The sequence below is a fragment of the Hippocampus bargibanti genome, linkage group LG14 (assembly GCF_051943395.1).
Source record: "Hippocampus bargibanti isolate YZ-2025 linkage group LG14, ASM5194339v1, whole genome shotgun sequence".
Taxonomy (NCBI): domain Eukaryota; kingdom Metazoa; phylum Chordata; class Actinopteri; order Syngnathiformes; family Syngnathidae; genus Hippocampus; species Hippocampus bargibanti.
The window spans coordinates 19,703,822-19,725,455 of NC_142747.1; the positions used below are offsets into that span (position 1 = coordinate 19,703,822).

Consider the following 21,634-nt stretch of genomic DNA (forward strand, 5'->3'; position numbering starts at 1 on the left):
TTTTTAGCTGAAAAAAACGACCATGTATAGTAAGGCGTTTTTATCCGAAAAAATCGACCATGTATAGTAAGGCGTTTTTAGCCGAAAAAAACGACCATGTATAGTAAGGCGTTTTTAGCCGAAAAAAATCGACCATGTATAGTAAGGCGTTTTTAGCCGAAAAAAACGACCATATATAGTAAGGCGTTTTTAGCTGAAAAAAACAACCATGTATAGTAAGGCGTTTTTAGCCGAAAAAAAACGACCATGTATAGTAAGGCGTTTTTAGTCGAAAAAAACGACCATATATAGTAAGGCGTTTTTAGCTGAATAAATCGACCATGTATAGTAAGGCGTTTTTAGCTGAAAAAACAACCATGTATAGTAAGGCGTTTTTAGCCGAAAAAAACGACCATGTATAGTAAGGCATTTTTAGCGGAAAAAAAAGACCATGTATCGTAAGGCGTTTTTTTTACCGAAAAAAAACCGCCCATGTATAGTAAAGCATTTTTAGACAAGTAGAATGGGGATGTAGCTCAGTTGTAGAGTGCATGATTTTCATGCACAAGTTTACCGGTTCAATTCCCTCTCCAAAAATAATCACCCATGCATGGTTGCATGTTTTTAGCCCCTCCCAATAAATTATAGTAAGGTGTTTTTAGCTGAAAAAAAACGACCATGTATAGTAAGGCGTTTTTATATGAAAAAACCGACCATGTATAGTAAGGCGTTTTTAGCTGAAAAAAAACGCCCATGTATAGTAAGGCGTTTTGAGCGCGAAAAAAAACGACCATGTATAATAAGGCGTTTTTAGCGGAAATAAACGACCAGGTATAGTAAGGCGTTTTTAGCGGAAAAAAACGACCATGTATAGTAAGGCGTTTTTAGGAGAAAAAAACGACCATGTATAGTAAGGCGTTTTTAGCCGAAAAAAAACGACCATGTATAGTAAGGCGTTTTTATCCGAAAAAAACGACCATGTATAGTAAGGCGTTTTTAGGAGAAAAAAACGACCATGTATAGTAAGGCGTTTTTAGCCGAAAAAACGACCATGTATAGTAAGGCGTTTTTAGGAGAAAAAAACGACCATGTATAGTAAGGCGTTTTTAGCTGAAAAAAACGCCCATGTATAGTAAGGCGTTTTTATCCGAAAAAATCGACCATGTATAGTAAGGCGTTTTTAGCTGAAAGAACAACCGTGTATAGTAAGGCGTTTTTTGCTGAAAAAAACGACCATGTATAGTAAGGCGTTTTTAGCCGAAAAAAACGACCATGTATAGTAAGGCGTTTTTAGCTGAAAAAAACAATCATGTATAGTAAGGCGTTTTTAGCAGAAAAAAAAACAACCATGTATAGTAAGGCGTTTTTAGCGGAAAAAAACGACCATGTATAGTAAGCCGTTTTTAGCGGAAAAAAACGACCATGTATAGTAAGGCGTTTTTAGCCGAAAAAAAAACGACCATGTATAGTAAGGCGTTTTTAGCGGAAAAAAACGACCATGTATAGTAAGGCGTTTTTAGCTGAAAAAAAACGACCATGTATAGTAAGGCGTTTTTAGCCCAAAAAAATGACCATGTATAGTAAGGCGTTTTTTACCGAAAAAAACGACCATGTATAGTAAGGCGTTTTTAGCTGAAAAAAAACGACCATGTATAGTAAGGCGTTTTTAGCGGAAAAAAACGACCATGTATAGTAAGGCGTTTTTAGCGGAAAAAAACGACCAGGTATAGTAAGGCGTTTTTAGCGAAAAAAAACGACCAGGTATAGTAAGGCGTTTTTAGCGGAAAAAAACGACCATGTATAGTAAGGCGTTTTTAGCCGAAAAAAAACGACCATGTATAGTAAGGCGTTTTTAGCCGAAAAAAACGACCATGTATAGTAAGGCGTTTTTAGCTGAAAAAAACGACCATGTATAGTAAGGCGTTTTTAGCCCAAAAAAATGACCATGTATAGTAAGGCGTTTTTTACCGAAAAAAAACGACCATGTATAGTAAGGCGTTTTTAGCCCAAAAAAATGACCATGTATAGTAAGGCGTTTTTAGCTGAAAAAAACGACCATGTATAGTAAGGCATTTTTAGCCGAAAAAAACAATCATGTATAGTAAGGCGTTTTTAGCTGAAAACAACGACCATGTATAGTAAGGCGTTTTTAGCTGAAAAAAACAACCATGTATAGTAAGGCGTTTTTAGCTGAATAAATCGACCATGTATAGTAAGGCGTTTTTAGCCAAAAAAAAAAACGACCATGTATAGTAAGGCGTTTTTAGCTGAAAAAAAAACGACCATGTATAGTAAGGCGTTTTTAGCCCAAAAAAATGACCATGTATAGTAAGGCGTTTTTAGCCGAAAAAAACCGACCATGTATAGTAAGGCGTTTTTAGCTGAAAAAAAACGCCCATGTATAGTAAGGCATTTTTAGCCGAAAAAAACAATCATGTATAGTAAGGCGTTTTTAGCTGAAAAAAACAACCATGTATAGTAAGGCGTTTTTAGCGGAAAAAAACGACCAGGTATAGTAAGGCGTTTTTAGCGGAAAAAAACGACCATGTATAGTAAGGCGTTTTTAGCCGAAAAAAACGACCATGTATAGTAAGGCATTTTTAGCCGAAAAAAACAATCATGTATAGTAAGGCGTTTTTAGCTGAATAAATCGACCATGTATAGTAAGGCGTTTTTAGCCAAAAAAAAAACGACCATGTATAGTAAGGCGTTTTTAGCTGAAAAAAAAACGACCATGTATAGTAAGGCGTTTTTATCTGAAAAAAACGACCATGTATAGTAAGGCGTTTTTAGCCCAAAAAAATGACCATGTATAGTAAGGCGTTTTTAGCCGAAAAAAAATGACCATGTATAGTAAGGCGTTTTTAGCTGAAAAAAAACACCCATGTATAGTAAGGCATTTTTAGCCGAAAAAAAACAATCATGTATAGTAAGCCGTTTTTAGCTGAAAAAAACAACCATGTATAGTAAGGCGTTTTTAGCGGAAAAAAACGACCAGGTATAGTAAGGCGTTTTTAGCGGAAAAAAACGACCATGTATAGTAAGGCATTTTTAGCCGAAAAAAACAATCATGTATAGTAAGGCGTTTTTAGCTGAAAACAACGACCATGTATAGTAAGGCGTTTTGAGCTGAATAAAACGACCATGTATAGTAAGGCGTTTTTAGCTGAATAAATCGACCATGTATAGTAAGGCGTTTTTAGCCAAAAAAAAAACGACCATGTATAGTAAGGCGTTTTTAGCTGAAAAAAAAAACGACCATGTATAGTAAGGCGTTTTTATCTGAAAAAACCGACCATGTATAGTAAGGCGTTTTTAGCCCAAAAAAATGACCATGTATAGTAAGGCGTTTTTAGCCGAAAAAAAACGACCATGTATAGTAAGGCGTTTTTAGCTGAAAAAAAACGCCCATGTATAGTAAGGCATTTTTAGCCGAAAAAAACAATCATGTATAGTAAGCCGTTTTTAGCTGAAAAAAACAACCATGTATAGTAAGGCGTTTTTAGCGGAAAAAAACGACCAGGTATAGTAAGGCGTTTTTAGCGGAAAAAAACGACCATGTATAGTAAGGCGTTTTTAGCTGAAAAAAAACGACCATGTATAGTAAGGCGTTTTTAGCTGAAAAAAAACGACCATGTATAGTAAGGCATTTTTAGCCGAAAAAAACAATCATGTATAGTAAGGCGTTTTTAGCTGAAAAAAACAACCATGTATAGTAAGGCGTTTTTAGCGGAAAAAAACGACCATGTATAGTAAGGCGTTTTTAGCGGAAAAAAACGACCATGTATAGTAAGGCGTTTTTAGCCGAAAAAAACGACCATGTATAGTAAGGCATTTTTAGCCGAAAAAAACAATCATGTATAGTAAGGCGTTTTTAGCTGAAAACAACGACCATGTATAGTAAGGCGTTTTTAGCTGAAAAAAACGACCATGTATAGTAAGGCGTTTTTAGCTGAATAAATCGACCATGTATAGTAAGGCGTTTTTAGCAAAAAAAAAAAACGACCATGTATAGTAAGGCGTTTTTAGCTGAAAAAAAAAACGACCATGTATAGTAAGGCGTTTTTATCTGAAAAAAACGACCATGTATAGTAAGGCGTTTTTAGCCCAAAAAAATGACCATGTATAGTAAGGCGTTTTTAGCTGAAAAAAAAAACGACCATGTATAGTAAGGCGTTTTTATCTGAAAAAAACGACCATGTATAGTAAGGCGTTTTTAGCCCAAAAAAATGACCATGTATAGTAAGGCGTTTTTAGCCGAAAAAAAACGACCATGTATAGTAAGGCGTTTTTAGCTGAAAAAAAACGCCCATGTATAGTAAGGCATTTTTAGCCGAAAAAAACAATCATGTATAGTAAGGCGTTTTTAGCTGAAAAAAACAACCATGTATAGTAAGGCGTTTTTAGCGGAAAAAAACGACCAGGTATAGTAAGGCGTTTTTAGCGGAAAAAAACGACCATGTATAGTAAGGCGTTTTTAGCCGAAAAAAACGACCATGTATAGTAAGGCGTTTTTATCCCAAAAAAATGACCATGTATAGTAAGGCGTTTTTTACCGAAAAAAAACGACCATGTATAGTAAGGCGTTTTTAGCTGAAAAAAAACGACCATGTATAGTAAGGCGTTTTTAGCTGAAAAAAAAAACGACCATGTATAGTAAGGCATTTTTTAGCCGAAAAAAACAATCATGTATAGTAAGGCGTTTTTAGCTGAAAAAAACGACCATGTATAGTAAGGCGTTTTTAGCTGAAAAAAAAAAACGACCATGTATAGTAAGGCGTTTTTAGCTGAAAAAAACGACCATGTATAGTAAGGCGTTTTTAGCCGAATAAATCGACCATGTATAGTAAGGCGTTTTTAGCTCAAAAAAACGACCATGTATAGTAAGGTGTTTTTTACCGAAAAAAAAACGACCATGTATAGTAAGGTGTTTTTAGCCGAAAAAAAAGACCATGAATAGTAAGGCGTTTTTTACAGAAAAAAACGACCATGTATAGTAAGGCGTTTTTAGCAAAAAAAAAGACCATGTATAGTAAGGCATTTTTAGCCGAAAAAAACAATCATGTATAGTAAGGCGTTTTTAGCCGAAAAAACGACCACGTATAGTAAGGTGTTTTTATCTGAAAAAAAAAAAACGTAACACCAGCTGCTGTGTTCATCGAAAAGCTTCAACACAATCTTGCCCAACACTCAAAACAGACTGAATAGAAATGGCGGCGGTCATTTTGTGTGGAAGTCTTTATTTTTTTAAACAAATATTGGCTCAGGCTCTTTGTTTTTATTTTTTGCGGTCTTTTTTTCCAACTGGATGCTAATAATTAATTTGAACCAATGTATCAATGTCGTTATGTCATTTTTGTGCTTTGAGTCGGGCTCACCAAAAGCCAACCGGAATCATCATTGAACACGATAGCGCCACAATACACTACAAACAATTATGTGGATGAGAGAAAATCCTCAGGCCTGTGCCCCACTGAACTTTTTTTTTTGTTTATTATACATTTTAATCATTTTAAAAAGTAGGTTTTTAAATCATAAATCTAATCACGTTTCAACAAACGCTTACTTACAGTTCATTAACATTTTATTATTATTATGAATAATAATAATAACAATAAACAACCTATCTGTTTGTGTTTTAAGGGTGGCTGGAACCGATTAATGGCATTTCCATTCGTTTCAATCAGAAAAGTTGATCTGGTTTAATCAAACTCAACCCGTGTTGACTTTGACACATGTGGGTTCTGGATATTATATTTGATATTTCTATAAGTACAATGTTATAGTGTGATTCTTATATTGAGATGTTATTATTAATAATAAAAATAATGATAAAAATAACCTATATCTGTTCGTGTTTTTGGAGTGGCTGGAACGGATTAATGGCATTTCCATTCATTTCAATCAGAAAAGTTGATCTGGGATCTGAACTAGGAGGCTTGTAAAATCAAGGCACATGGAACAAATTCAACTCAGGCTGCGGAGGGGGAGGGACTGGGCCTTCACTGTACACTGCTGTCAAAAAATGCTACCATTCACATGACATCATGACAAGCACAGTCAACACCAAGAGATCGACTGCACCTGTGGTCCATCCCTGCGTCTCCAGAAATAATCGCCGGTGGATCCGACGGGGGTTCACAGTCACCCATTCTGGGGACTGTGAACCAGACTGTGGCGGTCCCTCTGGTAAATGTCCGGGATGGCCCCGTAGGGTGTCTGCACCATCTTGACTGAAGGGGTTCACAGTCCCCAGTAGGGGGCCAGACTGTGGCGGTCCCTCTGGTAGATGTCAGGGATGACCCCGTAGGGTGTCTGCACCATCTTGACCGAAGGGGTTCACAGTCCCCAGTAGGGGGCCAGACTGTGGCGGTCCCTCTGGTAAATGTCCGGGATGGCCCCGTAGGGCGTCTGCACCATCTTGACCGAGTTCCTTCCAAAGAGCTTGCGCTCATACTCAATGAGCTGACGCCAAAATCCGCCGTTGGGCCGGATGACGGGGCGCCGGGCCTTGACCCAGGTGTGGGCGTCGGCTAACGATACCCGGTGGTACTTCATGAGGTAGGCCAGGCACAGCGAGGCGGATCGGCTGACGCCTGCCGCGCAGTGAACCAGGACGGCGCCCCGCTTGCGGCCCACGCTGTGGATCTTATCGGCCACGCCGTCGAAATAGAGTGAAATGGGCGAGTGCGGCGCATCGGCCAGCGGTACTTTGACGTACTCCACATGCGGCCAGTTGAAGTTGGGCAGCTCCAGCGTGGCGTTGACCACGCACGTGATACCCTTGGATAGGAGTAGGCCGCGGTTGGATGCCACGTTGCCTCGGCTCAGGAACAGGACTGGCGTAATTTGGGCCATGCCGCCCTCGGACAGCAAACGGGGCGCCGCCACCGCCGATGATGATGGAAGGGGGGCCAAGGAGGAGCTACGATGGTGATGGTGGTGGTGGCCATGGTGGTGGTGGTGTGGTAAAAAACCTTGGCTGCGGGAGCCCATGGATGAAGTTGACAAGATGTCAGACAGTAGAATCAATCGCTCAGGAGGACAAAGTCATAGTAGGGTAGGAGGACTCCTGCAAGAAAACAAAATCACATTGGTCAAAACGGTGTTTTGTAGACTGTGTACACAACACATTTGAAGCAGACTATCTTAAATTTGGTGGGAAAAAAATAGAGACGACTGCAAAATCACCACTTTTTTCAAATGTTGGGTTCCATATTTTATAAATAATCATCCATTTCATTTCTAAGCGCCTTTCAAAATTCTCAAGGTCACTTTCCAGTCACAGGATACATTTTCTTTTGTGGGTGAGCAGCGGCAGCTAGCCAATAGATGTATAAGGCGCACCGGAGTATAAGGCGCACCCCCAATGAATGGTGTATTTTCATACTCTTTCCATTTATAAGGCGCACCAGAGTATAGGGCACGCCTTCAATGAATGACAAAAGCTTTCTAAATATAATCTCTAAATGTATAAAAGTTTTTCAAATATTAAGCACACCACTTTATAAGGCGCTACTATAGAGGCTGTTAACGCACTACTTCTACAGGGGAGGAGGGAAATGGAGTCGGTGGCTGCTGACAGTAGTTGCGAGACCTGTTGTGGCTCAATATGACTTCACATATAAGGCACACCTGTGTATAAGGCGCAGGGCTATCTTTTGAAGAAAAATAAGGCTTTTGGGTGCACCTTATATACCGGAAAATCTTCTTCTTTCCTTTCAAGGGTTCGGAAAATATGGTACATTATTTTACGATTGACACCCTCAAAGTACTGACAACATCAATCCCCTATTCGTAACTCAAATATTGGCATTTTGAGCATTTATTGGCGAAATATATGTACATTTGGGTACATTGACACAATCACCAGCAAACTAGAGAAACGCGTAATGTATAAACAATAAAATATTGGCGTTTACACGTCGCCACTCACCGATGCGAATGAAAAGGAAGATGGGGAGATGACGGTTTGTTCTTCAACGCAACGCCAGCGTCCGTCCACTCAGTCCGCCGCCAACGCCAAATCACGTCAAGGATAGAATGGCAAAGAGTGGGAGGTAATGGGGGAGAGGTGGTGGGAAGGAGACGGGGGGGAGGGGGTGTACAACAAGTAAAAGTGCAGGACACGCCAACGTCATGACGACAAAATCCACGCAAGGACCCGCACAACCGCGGTCCGTTGACTCCTCCCATTTTCACCAAGTGAGCGGGGACAATGGCGACACGCAGAGGACATGATGGGTACTACAGTTTTTATGGGGCGTTGACTTCTCGTTGCTCCCATCGATAAAAGACGACCGTAAAGTGCCGAATACTTCGACGAGATACATCAGATAAACTTAATTCAGTACAAAAAATACCCTACTTTGAAAACCTAACTCGAATTCGAAGCCCTAACTATAGTTGGAATAATTTTGAAAACACGCCTACTTTTAAACTACTAGTTTACAACCCCTATTTTGAAACCTTAACACCCGTTTGAAACTAATTTAGTAAAAATTGACCACTTTTAGAGACACCCTTGACGTAATTACGAGTTACTCGTTCCTGTGAAATACGATCAGAATTTCTTGTTTGAAACACTAGCTTTCTATCTGTGTATTTTAATCGTGACATTCGGTGTACTAGCTAACTACTGTACCTAGCTAGCTATTAGCTATATAACTATCTAGGTGGATAGCTATCTAGATAGCTATTTGTTGGCTATCAATTAACTATCTACTAGCTGGTTAGCTAGCTTTCTATCTATTTACTTCCGGGTTGAGTGAACGCTGGCGTGTGTGGCTACCGCTGCTCACCCGCAGAAAAAAATATCCCGTGACTGAAAAGTGTCCTTGAGAGTTTTGAAAGGCGCTTATAAATGAAATGTATTATTATTATTATCATCATATTACTTGTTATTTATTTTTGTTCTTTTGACTTCAAAATGGCGCCGCGAGAGTGGCTACCTTTCCAGCAGCTCCTGTATTGTTTGTTTTCTCTACTTCTTCCTTTCCTTTCCTCTTCCTTTCATAAATTTGTTGCTGCGAAATGTAAATGTCTCCACTGCAAAACTAATAAAGGCTAATCCAATCCAAGCTTTTTTTTTTTTAATTACTGGTTTAATTCTACGTTTCCATCAATTCACATTCATTGGAATGTTAACAATTAAAAATACTTAAAAAACACACACACAGTTCAAGTTAACATGAAAATTTACCATTGGCCAAATTTTCTCAAAATCTCTCCGGAATGTTCCGCACCTTTGACGCCAAGTCTTTCCGAGCTTTTTCTATCCACAAAGAAAGTGAGTCTCATTTTGAAGTCCATCTCTCGAAACGTTGATGTTGCGATGAAGGAGAAAAACGGCGCTACGCCTTGGTGATGGATCCCTCTTTGATGAGAAAATCGTAGATCTTGCGCGTCTTGTTGACGTCGATCTTGATGAGCGCTCGCGCCTGAGCTAGCCGCAGGCCGCCTTGACGGCGACATTCGTTCAAAAGGGCCTGCTTGTACTCCAGATACGCACCGGGCACCAGGCGCACCACCTGACACAGCTAAAGCGAAAAAAAAACAAGAACACGGTAGAGCGCCGATGCATATGTGGAAATGCCGCGGCTTGGAATAGAAGCGGATTTACGTGGGACGGGAGATGTGAGACAGTCTTTTTTTTTTCATCAATGGATGCTACAGCTTCGTGTTTGCTTTCAACATTTAGCTCGTAGCAGACGTGCACATTTTAACCATGAGGTCCCTGATCCACTGGTAAAAAGGACGCTTTGATCCTCTCCTCTTTCATCTAGAACTGCTTCATGTCACAAAGAGGGTACAGCAAGTGCCGAAGAATGAATGACTCTGTGTCTTTGCGTTGTCATATTATTTGTGATTTAGTTTTTGTTGTCTCACCCACAGCAAAACCTATCCTGTGACTGAAAAGTGACCTTGAGAGGTTTGAAAGGTGCTTATAAATCAAATGTATTATTATTATTAATGTATATATTTATGTATTTATTTATTTATTTGTTTTAGTAATGTCCTCGAGTGAATGAGTTTTTCAACAAGTAATCAAGAATAGGCTAGCAGGGTAATAGATAGCTATTAGCTAGCTCGCTAGCCAGCCAGATATCTAATACAGTAAAGTCTCGTTATATCGATATTCAAGGGAGTCCGAAAAAATATCGATATAACCGGGACTATCGATATATCCGACTCTGCATGTAATTTTCTCTGTGCGTGCATAGAAATAGTATCGATATAACCGGGACTATCGATATATCCGATATCGATATAACGAGACTTTACTGTAGATAGCTAGCTTGATAGCTAGCGAGCCAGCCACATAGCTAATAGATAGAAAATAGCAAGCAAATAAAGTGCTCATTATGTAGCCCGCCAGATCGCTACATAGCTAGCTTCAATCCTTGCTTAAAACCCTACATTGAAGCACTAGCTTAAAAAAAATTAGCCTGCCTTATAAAGCGCACCTTCCCTGGTCTGGAACTCCATCCACCCCCCAAACCAAGGCTTAAAATGGCCTTGCACACCATCTAATTATAAATCCTAACCCTGGCTTGGAAACCTAACCTATAACATCGACCTGCATACCTCTTTTTCTCGCTCGTTGAGCTTCTCTGTACCAGGCAACCCGGTCAGGTTGAGAGGAGGTGCGCTCCTCCTGCCTGTTGCTATGGAGAGACACACACATACATACATACACAATACGCTTGGTTGCACTTGGTTGTGCGAGTTTTTCTACTAGCACGTGACCTCTTATTTGTGACAAACGGACACAATAGAAATCCGCAAGTGGAAATAACGCGGCTACCTGATGTCGTGATGGCCGTGACGGTTGGCGTGATGCCAGCATCTCTGTCGCAGAGGGGGTTAAAAGTGACATGATTAATAAACAGTGACACTCACGGACCACGTTAGATTGGATCGAATTCGGAGAAAGACCAAAATGGCTGCAAAATTCAAGTTGTAGTTCGAAAAATACGTGCTACATGCAAACAGGAAATGCTTTTGCTGGAAACAGATACAGTGATACCTTGGATTACGAACTTAATTGCATCCCAGACAGAGTGTGTAAAGTGAAAAGTGTGTATCCCAAAAATTAATTTCCCATAGGAAACCATTAAAATGAGAATAATCCGTTCCCAGGCCCTGATAAAACATAATTGGATTTGGATTGGATTGGATTTGGATTTGCCTTTATTAGTCTCGCAGTGGAGAAATTTACATTTGACAGCAGCAAAGAAAATAATTTAAAGAAAAATAATTTTCTACTCTCTAATGTTCTATTAAAGTAGTTTTCTACTTTCTAATTTTCTTAGCTTTAAAACTAATTTTCTAAGCTTTAAAATTACACATAATATACATTATTTTATGTATAATAAATGTGCTATGGTATTATAAAGAAATAAACTGAGGAATGATCCCTTGTAGGTGCTTTCTCTGCCATAATTTTATCTAGTTCCTCATCAATTGTGTTCTGTTTAGCTGGGTTGATAGCTTTTTGCATCTAAGTCAAAGTCAAAGTCAGCTTTATTGTCAAATATGCTAATATGCATGACGTACAGCACAGATCAAATGTACAGATGGCTTGTGCGGGTTATTTGTGGAGCCTGATTGATGGGATATTTTAACCTTACAGGCTAAAGTTGAAACGAGTCCAAATTTCACTGTTTTCTATCAATTTTGTCACTCTTACTGTCGCCTTTATAATGTTTAAATCACCTCACCTCACGGCTGCATTCTTGACCAATCACGTGGCTTTAACCGACGACTGGGGGCGGGGAATATAGGACCAAAACAAGCCGGCTGCCATTTTCTTGTCAGGAGAACGGGCTCGTTCATGAACGACACATCAGTCATTCTGGCAGCTCCGTGTGTATCCCGAAAAATACGTCATATGCCAATGTAAAATATTCATAAATGTAACGTTCGTAAACCGAAAAGTTCGTAAACCAAGGGGTTCGTAAACCGAGGTCTCACTGTATTTGTCTTACTATTCTATTTGAGTAACTTCTGGGTTGAGTGAACAGTGGCGCGTGTGGCTGCCGCTGCTCACCCACAGAAAAACTTCTCCTCTGACTGTAAAGTGACCTTGAGAGTTTTGAAAGGCACTTCGAAATGAAATGTATTATTATTATTATACAAAAGTGTTCTACACACACACACACACACACTGCCTGTGGCCATCTTTGTCTTACATGGCGGCTTGCTTGCTGAGCCACTGTTGACACGCTCGTTCGTCTTGGATGTACTGCAGCACGTCGCACAGCATGGTGCGCTTGTGACGTTCGTCCTCGCGCATTCGCTTGGCACGTTCGTAGACTTTGGCGCCTGAGTTGAACACACACACACACACACACACAAAAAAAAAGACCACCGATGACCACTCGCTGCTGTGAGCAGTTCGCGGTGGTGTGGGGCTTCTTGGACTTACTACCAGAAGACTTAATCCCGGCCCGTCGGTACTCCTGCAGTCTGCGGATTTCCCGCCGGAGCTCAAATTGCACTAAAAAAAAAAAAAAAAAAAAAACATAGTAAAATCACTCATTCACTGCCATTCCCAAATGTATTCCCGATAAAGCGCTGGTCAGACCTCTGGTGATGTTTTTCTATTCCAAAAGGGGGCAGAATTTCCCTTTTATCCATGTTAGCGCTTTGTTATAGCTTCAGATGTTGTTAAAGCGCTATATAAATCAATACGGATGTTTTGTATTTTGTACAGCTGCCCCCATTTCAAGCTGAGATAACTCCAGACCCATATAATTTAGGAATTAACTCTTTGTTTTCTGATGAAAGAAGAACATTTAAGGTTTTTAAACGCTGTATTGAATGTTTATGTAGTCCTAAAAGTCAATATTCTGTGGGTCCTGGAATTTGAGTGACAATGACAAAAACCCTGGCACTGGAGTGGACACATTTTTGCACATCACCTAGCAGTGAATTAAATAATAATAACAGCACACAAAAAAAATAATTAAAAAAATAAAAATTAAAATTAAAATTAAAATAAAAATTAAAATTAAAATTAAAAAAATTAAAATTAAAATTAAAATTAAAATTAAAATTAAAATTAAAATTAAAATTAAAATTAAAATTGTGCCGGTATGTAAGAACATGATGTGATGTCAAATACTGACGCGCGTGGCTCTCGATAAATTTGTCATGTTCAACAGGTCCCGTGACTCTGGCGAATCGTCTCATGATGTCATAGAGATCCTGAACCTCCTTGGGGTAGCAGTGCTCGTGGACTGTGACAGAAAAGAGTGAAAAATACACAACAACAACAAAAAGAATCAGCCAGGAAGATAAAACACCTGAGTCATTTTGAGGAAATCACACCGAATTTGAAACCGAATTTGTTCAGGGTATGTTTTTTTTTCTTGCTTGGGTGCCTGATAAAGCGCTAGCCAGACCTCTGGCAATGTTTTTTTTTCCCTGCCACAAGGGGGAGGCATTTTTCTTTTTTCCATGTTAGCGCTTTGTTCCACTATCAGCTGTTGTTAAAGCGCTATCTAAACCAAGAGGTATGTATCGCATTGTATTTTGTACACTTGCCCGCACTTCAAGCTCAGATAACTCTAGACCCATATCATTTAGGAATTAACATTTTTTTTTAGGAAAAAAAATGTTCCTAGGGTTTAGGTTTGTATGCTGCATTGACTGTTTATGTAGTCCTACAACTCAATATTTGGTGGCAAGCTAGCGAATAGATAGCTAATAGCTAGAGAATAGATAGCTAATAGCTAGCGAATAGATAGCTAATAGCTAGCAAATAGATAGCTAACAGCTAGAGAATAGATAGCTAATAGCTAGTGAATAGATAGCTAAAAGCTAGCGAATAGATAGCTAATAGCTAGCGAATAGATAGCTAATAGCTAGCAAATAGATAGCTAATAGCTAGCGAATAGATAGCTAACAGCTAGAGAATAGATAGCTAATAGCTAGCGAATAGATAGCTAAAAGCTAGCGAATAGATAGCTAATAGCTAGCGAATAGATAGCTAACAGCTAGAGAATAGATAGCTAATAGCTAGCAAATAGATAGCTAACAGCTAGAGAATAGATAGCTAATAGCTAGCGAATAGATAGCTAAAAGCTAGCGAATAGATAGCTAATAGCTAGCAAATAGATAGCTAACAGCTAGAGAATAGATAGCTAATAGCTAGCGAATAGATAGCTAAAAGCTAGCAAATAGATAGCTAATAGCTAGCGAATAGATAGCTAACAGCTAGAGAATAGATAGCTAATAGCTAGCGAATAGATAGCTAAAAGCTAGCGAATAGATAGCTAATAGCTAGCGAATAGATAGCTAATAGCTAACAAATAGATAGCTAACAGCTAGCGAATCAACACTCGTTAGAATGTGAGTGCTTAATTCGGAAATGTATCCTTGGTTATGAGAACGTTAGCTCAGTTGTTTATTTTTACTTGTCCTCTGTGAATAATGTCATTATTTTTCAATTAACTTGTACAGGTTATGCGTCACACTAAAATCGATTCATCTGGCCTTGTTTCTTTTTTAATCATGAAAAAAAAGTCTATTTCTTTGTGTGTTTTTTTTTTTTTTTTACATTAGCATGCATCGCTATTTGCACCTGTGTGTGTGGTGCATTGGCCACCTTGGAGGCTTGTTTGTCTCAAAACCGAGCAACACATTAGAGACAAGCTGCTGAGGGGGTGTTTGAGAGAGAGGCTCGGATATCAACATACCAGCACACACGCACACACACACACAATCCCTGACAGTCTCCATGACGACAGTTCGGCAGCACGACGGCTAGAGGGGGACTTGTCTTTTGTCTCCTGAGAGATAAGGACTGATGCGATGGAGTCGTGGGGGGGGGCTCACATGAATAAATCATAAGCACACAAGTTCAACCTCCGCTGACCAATCGCACGCACACGCGTTGTGCCTGGCGAGCATCATGCCACGTCGCGCGTCAACTCGTCGATACTGCAGTGTAGCGGCTAGCTTGTAGCCATAGCAACCATTTGCGCATGTGGGTGTCAGAGGGCAACTCACCCTGGAATTTGCGCATGTTGATGAGTCCGTGATCGCGAATAATCCTGAAAGAGACACACACAGATACGTTAAAAAGTGATTTTCTAATTTTGTAAATATTTTCTAAAACGGCGATTTTCAAAATGTTTTGAATTTTTTTCTAAAATGGTGATTTTCTACATTTTAAAAAACTATTCTAAAATGGTGATTTTCATTTTTTTTGACTGAATGAGCCCACCATTTTGTAAAATGGTGATTTTCTAATTATTTTTAATATTTCCCAAAATGGTAATTTTCTACATTAAAAAAAATTCTAAAATGATGATTTTCAGTTTTTTTTGACTGAATAAGACCCCAATTTTCTAAAACGGTGATTTTAATTAATTTTTTTTACAAAATTCTAAAATGACAATTTTTAATATTTTTTTTCTAAAATGGTGATTTTCAAATAATAAAACATTCTAAAAAGTCGATTTTCCAATTTTTTAAACATTTTTAAAACATTTTTTAAAATGGCCATTTTCTAAATTTATTGATTTTTTTATTATTTTCCAAAATGGCAATTTTCTACATTAAAAAAAAATCTAAAATCATGATTTTCAGTTTGTTTTTGAGCCCGCAATTTTCCAAAATTATGATTTTCAATTGTTTATATTTTTGAAAATTTTGATTTTAAAATAAAAAAACATCTAAAATGGTGATTTTCAACATTTTAAAATATTTTCCAAAATGGTGAGTTTCTACATTTTTTGAAAAATTTTCTAAAATGACAATTTTCTTCATTAAAAAAAAATCTAAAAGGGTTTTTTTTCTTTTTTTAATTGAATTTTTTATCTAAAATGGTGACTTTCAGTTTTTTTGAATGAATGAGATCCCAATTTTATAAAATTGTGATTTTAAAAAAATCGAAAAGAGTGATTTTCAAATTTTTTTTAAAAATTTACAAAATGGCAATTTTCTACATTAAAAATAATTCTAAAATGGTGATTTTCTAAATTTGTAAACATTTTCTAAAATGTCGATTTTCAACATTTTTTGGAAAATGTTCTAAAATGCCATATTTCTACATCACACAAAAATGATGATTTTCAAGTTTTTTTACTAAACTTTTCGACATTTAAAAAAACATTCTAAAATTGTGATTTTCAATTTTTTTTTGACGGAATGAGGCCACAATTTTCTAAAATGGTGATTTTCTAAATGTTTTCATTTTTTTTCTAAAACAGCAATTTTCTACATTAAAACAAATCTAAAATGGTGATTTCCATTTTTTTGACTGAATGAGACCCCAATTTTCTAAAATGATTATTTTCAATTTTTTTTTAAATTTTATTATTTATTATTATTATTATTTTTGTTTCAACAACATGTATTGTAACAGATTGCAATATTGTGTGAGTCTTGGAGCTTCCTGAACATTTCTTAGGGGAAAGACTGGAATGTGATCACTCCATTTTTCTTTTGGATTTGTTATGGATGGATATTGACACACAAAAAAAAATCAACACTTAAAACACAGGTGTCAAAGTCAAGGCCCGCGGGCCAAATCAGGCCCGCCACATCATTTTTTTCGGCCCGCGAAAGCAAATCAAACTTGTTAAATTCCATGATGATTGCTAAAATCTAAGCCAAAATGTCATATTTTTGGATGTCAACCACAATAAAAGTCATTATTCTTGACTTCAGATTTGAAAACGAGTTATTCATTAATTTGCTGTGTGCTCTATATGTAATATTTGAAGGGATTTAAACATTCTAATGGCTTCCCCAAATTCATAACGGCCCTCGAGAGGAAACCAGAACTACAATGTGGCCCACGGCAAAAAATGACTTTGACACCCGTGTCTTAAAATGTCAACAATGCCACCTTGTGACGAACTAGCATCATGACAGATTTCGTCAAACTTACTTTTTCCTGCGTTGTCGCTCCTTTAATCTTGAATGGTAAATATCCACCACAGCCAATTTGAGAGCTGGAACAATATTTTCATTTTTATGACGGTTTAACAACAACATGTGCGGTCGGGCTTCTCCGAACGGTTTTCAATACTCACCGCGCAGGATATCTGAATCATCGTCCACAAAGTCAATGTCTTTCAGATCCCATTCGGCGTAGTTGTCAAAGTCCTGTGTGGTCAAAAAGAGAAAAAGATGATGATTATTACGTATTATACGTAAAACACATTTGTGCGCGAGTTTCAACGTTGAAAGAAGAGAGGCCCAACTCTATTTGCTATCTCTTTCCGATCTATTAGCTATCGAACCAGCTGGCTATCCATTTGCTATCTGGCTAGCTATGTAGCTGTCTAATTATTAGCGATATGGCTATCCAGCTGGCTATCTATTAGCTAGCTTTCTATCTATTTGAGTTACTTCTGGGTTGAGTGAACTCTGGCGCATGAAGCTGCCGCAAATCACTTACCAAATGAAATCCCTCACCTCCATGAAGTCAGCTCTGGCCGGCATGTATCCCGCCATGTCTCGAGACAGCGCAGAGTCAAACGTGGGCCGAGGTGGATCTTCGGTCGCTGTCAGATTGAATATGATTAGTATTTTTTTATGCTTTAGTGAGACATGCTAAAAAAAAAAAGTGAAGCCTTTGGACATTTGATTCATACTACGCACTAACAGCTTACGCTGGATTAATTGTGTTTTTGTGAAACTCATTCAGCGCCAGATGATGTGCAAAAATGTGTCTAGTGTAGTGCCATGGTTTTTGTCATTGTCACTCGAATTCCAGGACCCACAGAATATTGAGTTTTAGGACGACATAAACATTGAATGCAGCGTAAGAAACCTTAGACTCTCTTGTTTTATCGGGAAAAAAAAAGTTATTTCCTACATTTATAGGTCTGGAGTTATATGAGCTTGAAATGAGGGCAGATGTCCAAAATACAATGCAATACATACTGTACATACAGGTAACATCCGACTTACGACGAGTTCCATTCCGAGCAAACGGTCGTAAGTCAAAATGGTCGTAAGTCGAAATACATTCAAAATGTTGAATAGAGACTCAGAGGCTGACTCGCAAACTACCCCCCTCTCTGGCGCCATCACGCGGTCGATTGCTGTGCAAGCGTGAGATGCTGGCTGGCCAAAATTGTCGGACGCGTTGCCGGCCTCCTAGTGCGTTGCGGTACCAGGCACAGAATTAAAAAAAAAATAAAATAGGGTCAGGAGGTCGTGGTCGTAAGTACGGGCGGTCGTAAGTCAAGTCGGTCATAAGTCGGATGTTACCTGTATTGGTTTATATAGCGCTTTAACAATAGCTGAAGCTGGAACAAAGCGCTAGCATGGGGAAAAAGGACAATGCTGCCCCCTCGTGGAATGGAAAAAAAATTGCCAGAGGTCTGACGAGCGCTTTATCGGCACCCAAGCATGAAAAGTCAAAACCCGAACAAATTCGGGAATGGCGCTCTAAGTCATATTTTCAATTCCCGAATAAATTTGGGAATGAATTAAGTGTAAAAATTGACCACTGTTTTAAATTCCAGGCGGTGGTGGTCACTCCCTTCCTTCCTTCTGTCCATAATTACCGTAATGCTGACGCGTTTACAAACATTATGTTACATAATGTATCTTAGCATCTATTTAGCGTCACTGACGTTTAAAAGGAATAGCGCTGTCCGCCAAGCGAGCGTCTTTGGTTTTGCGCAGGCTGAGTAACGTCGAGGAGAAGAGAGGATTGTTGATGAAATTCTTCATGTAATGACTCTCGCACTCCTCCTTGCTTTTGCTGCGCATCTGGTAGGCCACGTCCTGCCTGGGAAGTACAAGCTCATCAACGAAAATCAAAAGAAGCAACATCAAACATAGCGATATACAGTGATAACTCGGTTTACGAACCCCTTGGCTTACGAACTTTCTGGTTTTAGGAACGTTAAATTTATGACCATTTTACCTTGGCATACGAACTATTTTTCGGGATACATACGGAGCTGCCACAATGACTGATGTGTCGTTCGCGAACGAGCCCGTTCTAACAAGAAAATGGCAGCCAACTGTTTTTGTCCTCTATTCCCCGCCCGTTTTCGGTCAAAGCCACATGATTGGTCAAGAACGCAGCAGTGAGCGGAGGTGGTTTAAACATTAAAGAGACAGGCAGACGACAGAGTGACAAAATGAATAGAAAACTGTGAAATTTGGACTTGTTTCAATGTTGATAGTATAGACTGCAAGGTTAAAATTCCCATCAATCCGGCTCCACAAACAACCCGCACAAACCATCTGTACACTTGATGCAAAAAGCTATCAACCCAGCTAAACAGAACACAATTGATGAGGAACAAGGTAAAATTATGGCAGAGAAAGCACCTACAAGGGATCATTCCTCAAAATGGTGAAGAAAGAAGGCTACGGTCCTCATCCAGTGTTCAATGCTGATGAAACCGGCCACTCCATTCCATCAATCCATCAACGACCATCACAAAGGTAAATAAAACGACTTTATTATACTGTACGGTTTATTTCTTTAATTATAATACCATAGCACATTCATGATACATAAAATAAGGTATATGTTGTGTAGTTTTAAGACTTAGAAAATTAGAAAGTAGAAAATTATTGTTTTTTTGAGGACATGGAAACGGATTATTCTCATTTTAATGGTTTCCTATGGGAAATTATTTTTTGGGATACACACTTTTCACCTTACACAGTCTGTCTGCGAATCAATTAAGTTAGTAAGCCAAGGTATCACTGTAATGCACTAACCAGTTGCCAAAGCCACAATCCATCACAGCTTCAAGCAAAGCCATCTCCTCCTGCGCAGTCCAGCCGGGCTCCAAAACGGGAAAGTCTGACGTCTGGATGAACAAACGGGAACATTACTCAAATCGACTTTATTACTGACCTGAGAAACTGGTGAGAGGTGCAACCACATTTGTAATACAGACACCCCCCCCCCCCAACTTACGAACGAGATACGTTCCGATCGGTCGTTCGTAAGGTGAATTCGTTCGTAAATTGCGTCAGTGCTATATTTTCTATGGAATGTATGTTTAAGGCATATATAAGTACATTTAAGTCGTTTGCGTGACTGTTTCAGTTGAAGTAACGTGAAAGATGTCCCCGACGGATCCTTCAAATTTACCATGATTTCATACTTGTGATCACTCTGATGTTTCTTGTATTCGAAACCTCGTGTGAAACACTAGTAGGGGGAAAACAAACAGAAAAACAGAGGGAGAAGCCTTTTGAGGGATTATTCAGAATAAAATGAATTTATTTTACTTGGAGTGGACATATTGTTACCTGGAGGCAGAGGAGGAAAGGTGAAGGTCCACATTCCGCACACTTGATGTAAGGCTCAGTGAGGTAAGACGAGCAGCCTCTGCAAGGTGGCTTATCGAATGGGTCGTCTGAGGGGGGTCGCGGAGCACACAATACAATACAATACAATACAATACATATTGATTTATATGGCGACTTAACAACAACTGAAGCTGTAACAAAGCGCTTAACGTGGACAGCTATCATATACTAGGCAACACAAGTTGGCTCGGGGTTAAAGTTGGGGGTTAAACCATGACTAGACTAATGGTAACAGTATTAGGTGAACAAACCGGATTTTTGCAGACCTCAGAAGACAATAAAACGTCTATTCATTTTTGTTACGGGTAAATAGTGCTAATGCAACCTAACAAATCAGCCTTGAATTTAGCGAAATAATTTGCGATTTTTTTTAACGCTAAAACGATAATAAAACAATTAAACGCTAAGTTTAGGAGACAAATGTGTTATTTTAGCCATGCATTTTCCATACAGAAATCAATTCGAACAAAATTTAGTGGTACATCGCTGTACGATATTGCTAGCATAACAATGCTACCTCAGTTGTTGGACAATATAACGGCCGAAAAACTCGTATGACAATTTCACTTACTCCCGAAAGAAGATAGGTGGTCCATGTGTCTTCACTTTAAGATTGTAGTTGGGGGAGAAGAGCAAAAAAAGGGGAAAAAGGGAATGTTTCTCGATAAAATTAACGCTATTGGATTATCGCTTTTTCTCGACTCAACACATGGCTGCGTTCCTCAGTCCAAACTAGTCGAGCGCAGATAGCACGAAGAGGCCGAGAAGGTGAGGAGGGGGATGCATTTTTAGTTTGGCCACTAGATGGTAGTGTTGCATCAGATTTTTAAAGTGAATGCCATCACAGGGCTAATTGAGATTAAGGCTTTATTTGTGTCTATTAATTAATAATAACCCCATACGAGTCAGAAGACGACACGAGTCAGAAAGTTAATTTTATTTTTGCAAGTCTAACGGCACATTACGTTTATCGATAATGACTGAGACGAACCGTGTACGTTTGGAATACATTTATATAATTACAAATGTCTTGTTCAATATTTATTACGAAAGATCTTCCGGGTGACGGCATTCTGGAACGCTAAATACGTAAAGAAATGACGTAGTAACGCGATACACATGGAAAACAGTACGTACAGACAAGACTGCGTGTTTTTTAATTTGAAACAAAAAAAAATCTGTCCATCCGCCACACTCAAAGTACGTTAGAAAAATAATGTATAATGTAATAAAAGCGAAAAACTGGAGGGAAACTGTAGGTCATGTGACCAAAAGGAAATCGGTAATACAATGCATCCTATTTTCTGCTATCACAATGTTCGGTGGACAAAGTAACGCAAAA

General features: G+C 38.7%; 2 protein-coding genes across 3 annotated transcripts; both read right to left on the bottom strand.

The window, feature by feature from the left end:
• Window positions 1-5,216: 5,216 nt before the first annotated feature.
• dusp14 (dual specificity phosphatase 14) lies at window positions 5,217-8,608 on the bottom strand. Its single transcript, XM_089014103.1, has 2 exons — window positions 7,916-8,608; window positions 5,217-7,051 (listed from the first exon to the last, which is right to left on the bottom strand). Exon 2 carries the CDS (start codon window positions 6,973-6,975, stop codon window positions 6,319-6,321), a length of 657 nt encoding a protein of 218 aa, XP_088870229.1. The 5' UTR covers window positions 6,976-7,051; window positions 7,916-8,608; the 3' UTR covers window positions 5,217-6,318.
• Window positions 8,609-8,889: 281 nt separating this feature from the next.
• Window positions 8,890-21,028, bottom strand: tada2a (transcriptional adaptor 2A). 2 transcript variants are annotated; one of them, XM_089014101.1, is made up of 15 exons: window positions 20,864-21,028; window positions 20,233-20,339; window positions 20,072-20,131; window positions 19,693-19,784; window positions 18,585-18,742; window positions 17,416-17,504; window positions 17,031-17,103; window positions 16,886-16,949; window positions 14,998-15,041; window positions 13,113-13,223; window positions 12,413-12,481; window positions 12,174-12,306; window positions 10,787-10,830; window positions 10,567-10,646; window positions 8,890-9,518 (listed from the first exon to the last, which is right to left on the bottom strand). In XM_089014101.1, the coding sequence occupies exons 1-15, from the start codon at window positions 20,886-20,888 to the stop codon at window positions 9,333-9,335; spliced, it is 1,335 nt and encodes a 444-aa protein (XP_088870227.1). In that variant the 5' UTR covers window positions 20,889-21,028; the 3' UTR covers window positions 8,890-9,332. The 2 variants fall into 2 exon arrangements, with proteins under 2 accessions (XP_088870227.1, XP_088870226.1); XM_089014100.1 differs by having other exon boundaries at window positions 8,896-9,518; window positions 12,410-12,481.
• Between the last annotated feature and the right edge of the window lie 606 nt (window positions 21,029-21,634).